Source organism: Palaemon carinicauda, chromosome 1, assembly GCF_036898095.1.
Source record: "Palaemon carinicauda isolate YSFRI2023 chromosome 1, ASM3689809v2, whole genome shotgun sequence".
NCBI lineage: Eukaryota > Metazoa > Arthropoda > Malacostraca > Decapoda > Palaemonidae > Palaemon > Palaemon carinicauda.
Window position 1 is genome coordinate 317,847,069 of NC_090725.1, and position 7,757 is coordinate 317,854,825.

Here is a 7,757-nt window from a genome sequence, read left to right on the forward strand (position 1 = left end):
TTAAAATTCAGCGTATGGCGACCGTGACAGGATTTAGCATTATAGGTTAGGTACGTGATACAGAACGTGAATTGCGGTGTGTTCGAGGTTTCTTCCTGGAAGGGGTTTTTATAATTTGCTTATTTCTTTAATCGATTTTTTGCTGTTCAAGAAGAGTTCAGTATACCATTTTCGTGAGTTTATCGTTTACTTGGCAACTGATTTAAAGTTCTTTGTTAACTATTTATGCGGTTCATATTTTGTTTATCCCTTTGCGAATAATTTTTTGCGTATTTGAGTGCTCCTATTTCTCTCGTTATTTTGAGCTTTTTGCTTTGTAATAACGTTATTTGTAATAAGTGGTGTTAACTATTCTGTTTAGAAAGTTTTCGTTGAGTATTGCATTAATATACTTATTATATATATATTGGTGCTTGTTTGTTTATTTGTAGTTGTGTATTGTATTAATCATACTTTTTATATATTTTGGTGCCTGTTTGTTTTTGTCGTCATAATGGCTGAATTGGTGGTGCTAATTGGTCAGCGTAAGATTATTAGGAAGAAGGTTACAGATTGTGCCAACCGTTCCTCGCAGTACCCTTCTTTAGAAAATACTGCTAAAGTATCTGAACGAGGTGTTCTCCTAGATTATAGGAAGCGATTAAGTGACTTGGATTCTAAAATACAGATTCTAAAATTTTCAGGGGAATTTAGAGAGGAGGATTTGGAAGCCGAGCTTTCAGCATGTCAATCTTACCATGATAAGATTTCAGGTATTTTGCCTTTGTTAGATGTAAGTGTAAGTGCTGGAAGCCCTCAACTTTCATTAAATACTGATATTGCTAGGAGTCTTTTGAGGCAACCCACTGCCCCTCTACCCAAATTCCAAAGTAAGGAAGGTGAGGATTTTTTGAAATTCATTAGAGAATTTGAATCTACGACCCAGAGTTTTAATTATCCAGACAGGGACTTGCTCTTACTTTTGAAACAACAAGTAGAAGGTAGGGCTAAATGTTTACTTGGCTCATTGGAGGCCGACAAACAAAGTTACAACGATGCCAAAGACTTATTGACTAAGGCATTTGCCTCGACTGAATTACGAAAATCGGCTGTAATTAAGAAATTAACTTGTCTAAATCTCAAAGAAGGAGAGGACCCTTTTGTCTTCTTTTCAGAACTTAGAAATATAGTCGAAAATTTCAAATATTTGCATATTGATGTTGAGGAGGTTGTTAGATATTTTGTTTGGTCTGCAATGAATGATAGATTTAAGTCTCATCTGGTTCATATCACTAATGTGACTCATCCATCATTTCAGCAAATTGTAGATAATTTCTTTACAGCATGTGAAAGGTATGAACAGGGTCAGACGAAAGGTAAATTGTCTGTCAAGGATAAAGTTGTAACTCATTCAAAGCCATTACAGGAAAAGACTAGTACCATGGCTCTTAAAACTAAGAATGTTCCCGCCAAAGCTTGTAATTTTTGTTCCAAGGCCGGTATTTCTGACGATGATCATTTAAGTTACAAGTGTACTAAGTATGCTACCCCTTCTGATAAAATTTCTTTATTAAATTTGCATAAAGGTTGTGTAAAATGTGGTAATTTCAATCATTTCACTAAAGCATGCAAGTTCAGATTTCGAAGACCCTGTTCACATTGTTCGCAGTATCACATGGAGTATCTTTGTGGGAAACTTAGTCCTGACAGGTGTAATAGTAAAGAAGAGTCTTCCAAGGAAGCAAGCAGTGGGATAGCAGTATTGCCAAATGTTACCACAGGTTCAGTTCTCCCTACTTTCACATTTTATGTAAATGGTCAAAATAAGCTTTACATGGGTCTTAAGGATTCAGGGTCACAAAACTCTTTTATATCTAGCAAGTTAGCTTCCTCTTGTAATTTAAAGTCTTTGACTAGCAATGTTAAACTTACTGTGAAAGGGTTTAATGGTCAAAAGGAATATTCTACTAGTCTTGTTGAAGTTCCTATAAAGCTGGGGAATGAAATCTTTGCTATTTCTGCTTTAGTTGTACCCTCTATAAACCTGCAATTAAATTTACCTTGTCTTGGTCAGGTAGTTAGCGTAATGCAGAGTAAAAATTTTGTATTTGCTGACAAGTTTTTATCAGCCAGTTCTCAGGGCATTGATGACATTCAGCTTTTGTTAGGAGTAGATTTTTCACATTGTCTTTTGGGAAAAGATGTAGTGATAGGGAGTCCTAATTCATCTGTGTATATTGAGACTACTTCAGGAATAATGCTTTTGGGGAATGTTGATAGGTTCCTAATTAATCTTACTTCACTTAATGGTAAAGACAGTTTAGCCTCGAAACCACTAAGGGGCGAAAATTCTAATGCTGAAAAAGGTACATATTTTAATATCCCTTGCCATTCTTATTTTCTAGCTACTACTGTATCTATTAATGATGAATTTAACGAGCTCACTGACATGACGACAAATTGTTCATTCACTGTACTTTCCGATAAAGGAACTATTATTGATAGGAAACTGCAAGAAGCAACTGATCAAATCCTGAATATGGAGAGCCAATTTTATTTGAACTATGATCAGAAAGTTTATAGTGACGAATCTAATCGGCTCAATAACTCTCTCGTGGATTACACTTTGAGAAATTTGCACACGAGAAGTGATGGGCGTATAGTTGTTCCCTTGTTATGGAATGGAAAGGTATCACACCTTCTTTCGAGAAATGAGTCTCTTTCCAAGGCTATTCTTCAATCTAATTTTAAAAAGTTACTTCGTAAGAAAGGTTCCTTGCAGTTGGTGGATAACTGCATAAAGGAGCAATTAAATATGTGAATTATTGAACCAATTTTTGACTTGGAAGTATTTAAGGCTGAATACCCTAACTATTCATTCTTACCTCATATGCCAGTTTTTAAGCCAGAAAGGGATACTACGAAATGTCGCATAGTGTTTCTTTCTAATTTGCAGGAATCCTATAAGAAACTGTCATTGTCACATAATCAATGTATGTATGCTGGGCCTAACCTAAATCAAAAACTTTCATCTGCATTTCTTAATATTAGGTTTGATGAAAAAATTTTAATATTTGATTTGAAAAAAGCTTTCAATATGTTGGCTTTAAGTGAAATTGATCAGTCTAGACTATTGTTCTTTTGGTTTCGGAATGTTAGCGCAGGTGATTACACTCCCGTTGCTTATAAAAATGTCAGGCTTTCATTTGGACTTCCGTGTAGCCCATTTCTTTTGATGGCTTCATTGTATTATATGTTAATTTTAACTTCCAGTAATGATTCAAGAATTGATGAACTAAAGAAACTTATTTACGCCTTAATATATATGGATAATGGTGCTATTACTATGAACAGCTCTGATAACCTAAGGTGGGCCTATAAGCAGTTAGATGACATATTCAGACCTTTAAATTTGAAACTCAGCAGCTGATAACCAATGATATTGATCTGCAGTCTGACATAGATCAGTCAGTTCTTACTCCTGAAGTCAATAAATTGTTTGGGCTTGAATGGGATAGACTTTCGGATGATATTTTCACTAGGCCAATTAACCTTGACCCAGGAGCTAACACTAAAAGATTAATTCTTAGGTCCATTGCCTCCCAGTTTGACATTTTTGGTTTCAACTTGCCTTTATTTAACCGATGTAGGATTTATATGCATAATTTGCAGTGTCAAAAGGGTTTGAATTGGGATCAGACTCTTAACAGTCAACAGCTCAAAGACTGGAGGAATATCTGTAGGCAATGTAATTCATCGCCCCCTCTCAAAGTAACTCGGTTTGTGGGTCGAAGGGATGGTGAGTATAATATAATTGTTTTTACCGATGCCAGTTGTGACACATATGGGTGTGTCATTTATCTACTGAATGTTGAGTCTGGCAAACTTACCTTTGTTAATGCTAAAAATCGGTTGGTTAATACCCAATTGAAAGGTAAATCCATACCATCTTTAGAGATCCACGCCATTAATTTAGGAGTTGAGCAATCTATTGATCTTTATTTGGATCTTGCTGGTCCCAGTTGCATAAAACCTATAAAGATGACAAAGATTTGTCTTTTTTCAGATTCTTCTTGTGCCCTGCAATGGTTAATAAGTTCTTCTCTTCAACTTAAGAAAATGAACCAATGTTCTACTTTTGTAATGAACAGAATCTATAGCATACAAAAACTTTGTGAAACATATCCGGTTCAATTTTGGTTTATTAATGGCAAGGAAAATCCTGCAGATATGGTAACCAGGTGCACATCATATAAATTGTTGATGAAATCTTGTTTTCTTTCAGGCCCGGACCTGACTAATATTCGGGCACCTGACATGCAGTTCACTATTCCTAAAGAGGGTTATCTTTCAGGAAATTACTTGAATATTTCTAATGTTCCTTTAGTTAAGAGAGAATGCTTGGTTAATAATTCAGATTTTTCAGATTTCAGAAGACTGGTTTTGCTGTACCGTCGGTGTATAATATGCATATACAAATGGAAAGCTAAAGTGAGAAGGGAAGTTAAGGTACAAGAAAAGAATTTTTTCTCTTTAGCTATTGTCCATTTGATTTTATATGATCAACAAAATCACTTTGCTGATGTTTTAGAACATTTTTCCAAAGACTTTACTGCAGTAAAGGATATACCAGGTATAGTTTCTCAGTTGAATGTGTTTGTTGATAACGATGGCATTTTGAGGGTGAAGAGCAAATTTAAGAATGAGAAAAAATTTCCTATTCTATTATCTAGGGACAGCCATTTGACTAAGTTAATTATACTTGATATTCATCATAAATTAGCTCATTCTGGGTGCTATGCTGTTCTCGCTGAACTCAGAAGACACTATTTTATTCCTAGAAATTTTTCATTGGTAAAAAAGATTCTGAGGCAATGTGTTCACTGCAAAAGATTTAACGCAAGACCTGTTAATTTAAATCAAAATTGTTACAGGGAATTCAGGGAAGACCCACCAGCTGTACCTTTCGGCAATATTTTCGTTGATTATATTGGTCCTTTTACAGTTAAGCTGGAGAAAGAAAATATTAAGGTATGGCTATTATGTTTTACTTGCACTTGGTCTCGTGCAGTTAATTTGAAAATTTGCAGAACACTTAGTGTGCCTGATTTTCTTAGGGCATTTTCTATTCATTGCTTCGAATTTGGCATTCCACAGTTATGCATTAGTGACCTAGGGTCACAAATAGTTGCAGGAGCTAATGTTATAACTTCATTTTTGAACGATCCCCACACTCAATTGTATTTTGAGGAGAGAGGTGTAAAACCTTTGACTTTTCAACAGTATTTTAAAGGGTGTAGTCAGTTAGGCTCCATGGTCGAGGTTTGTGTCAAGTTAACAAAGAGGCTTCTATATGGGTCCATCAAGAACAATATCCTTTCTTTCTTTGATTTTGAGTTTACTGTATGTCAAGTTGTCCACTTGGTAAACAAACGGCCAATATCTTTTAAAGAGGCTCTTAGGGATAGTGCAGCGGAAGACCTTCCTGAACCAATAACTCCCGAAATGTTAATAAGAGGGTATGAGCTTTCTTCCCTCAATATCATTCCAGATTTATCACCTTTACCTGAGGATGAAGAATTTGTTCCTTGTAGAACTACTAAAGAATTTGAACAGTTGTCTAAAATTAGGAGTAAACTTTTAGATATTTACCATCATGAGTTTTTGCAAACCCTTTTAAGCCAGACGGTTGATAGAAAGGGTAGATATCTCCCTGTAACTCATCATCCTCTAAAACCAGGTGACATTGTTTTAATTAGGGAAGATAATACGAAGATTAACAACTATTCTCTAGGTCGAATAAAGGAAACTTTCACAAATGATATTGGGGAAACTACGCATGCAAGAGTTTTCAAAGGCCGTACCAGACAAGTTTGTAAACTCCATGTTAATAATCTGATACCTTATCTTTCTTTAGATGATGATGTGGACTTTAAGTCAAATGATTTGCACAACATGGACAAATTATCACCAGCTTCTGAGAGGCCTAAAAGAAAGGCTGCTGTGGAAAGCCGGAGGAAAACATCTGAAATGTTGAATTTATAAACTGATAAATTTAAATTTGTATGTAGTGTAAATAATTTATTTGGTAAATCCAAAAAATCTTTTTGGATTCGTTCCCCTGCAGTGTACTGAAATTCCAAATGGAATTTGTATTTTCTTTTTTATTATTATATATTATATTTTGTTTTAAATTATATTTCGTTTAAAGTAGCATGGTCACTGGAAGACAGTTAGCTTAGTTTCAAGTATTTAACTAACCCCCTTGGTTGTTAACAGCTCACTGCCTTCCTGCGGCCGTTTCTGGTTTTTACCTAACCAGCCACTAATGCTTTGCTTTCTTCCTGAGGTTGACGGAAACTTAATGCCAGTTATGAAGGAGCATTCCATCGCTAAGGGTCTTGTAACTCGAGCTCCTATTCTTGATATAAGAATACACTTTGTACAGCTACACAGTTAACGTGACAAGAACATTTTCTACATGTCCTTTGAAGTGACGAAGAGTATTATCGCCATGTAAACTTCTGTGTAATCCCGACCAGGAAGAAGCTTTCTTTCATCGCAACCCATCTCTACACGTACTTCGCCTTCGTCCCAGGATGATATCGGTGGGTCTGTAAAACTCGGGGGGAGTTTTTTTTATGTCAGTCCGAAATCATTTAGAGGGATAATGCCATCCCATTTAAATTTGACTTCCAATTATCATCGCTTACTTTTTTCAATGTTATATTTTTTCATACCTTTCAATTTAGTAACGAGTTCGTACCCTTTTCAGTTTTGTAACGACTTCGTACCCTTTAAAGGGATATCATAAATTGTACTTCGTGGACTCCAGTTTGGACTATGGGTTTATATTTATTTACATAAGATTTCCAAGGTATGCAACTTGCCAAGTGTTATAACGTGCTTCACATAATAATTTGATTTTTATATGTATTTTTATGATCGTTGTGTAGTATGTAATTTGACATTTGGTAATATTTAAGGTATTTGGAAGAAGCTGAATTACTGCGGTTCCCCCTTGCCTCACGATGTTCAACTTTGTGTATTAGCTGCCGCATCAGCAACTGGATGAATTAGGATATTTATCAAATACAATAAATTACTTAATTTTTTTCACATTTTAATTATCCTTATTCAATTCCTGGTGTTTGTAAATTAAAATTCAGCGTAATATATATATATATATATATATATATATATATATATATATATATATATATATATATATATATATATATATATAGATATATATATATATATATATATACAAATATATATATATATATATATATATATATATATATATATATATATATATATATATATATATATATATATAATTATATATATATGTACATATATATATATATATATATATATATATATATATATATATATATATATATATATATATATATATATATATATATATATATATATATATATATATGTATATATATGTATATTTATATATATATATATATATATATATATATATATATATATATATATATTTGTATGTATGTGTATATATATATATATATATATATATATATATATATATATATATATATATATATATATATATATATATATATATATATATATATATATAGGTTAACGTAAATTTATTTCTTTGTTTTATTTAAATCAGCCTTGTTTTTCTTTTGAAGTTAATGTTTTTTTGTTGTTTGTTTACTATAGTATTAATGTAAGTTAAGTGGCTCTCCGATTGTTGGATAGTGTTTTTGCGCCTCCTCCTCCTCCTTTGTGTA

The 7,757-nt window shown here is 33.2% G+C and overlaps 1 protein-coding gene across 1 annotated transcript; it reads left to right on the forward strand.

The window, feature by feature from the left end:
• Positions 1 to 493: 493 nt before the first annotated feature.
• LOC137640610 (uncharacterized) lies at positions 494 to 7,010 on the forward strand. The gene is made up of 3 exons (XM_068373120.1): positions 494 to 778; positions 3,382 to 6,587; positions 6,755 to 7,010. Exons 1-2 carry the CDS (start codon positions 494 to 496, stop codon positions 6,022 to 6,024), a joined length of 2,928 nt encoding a protein of 975 aa, XP_068229221.1. The 3' UTR covers positions 6,025 to 6,587; positions 6,755 to 7,010.
• The last annotated feature ends 747 nt before the right edge of the window (positions 7,011 to 7,757 follow it).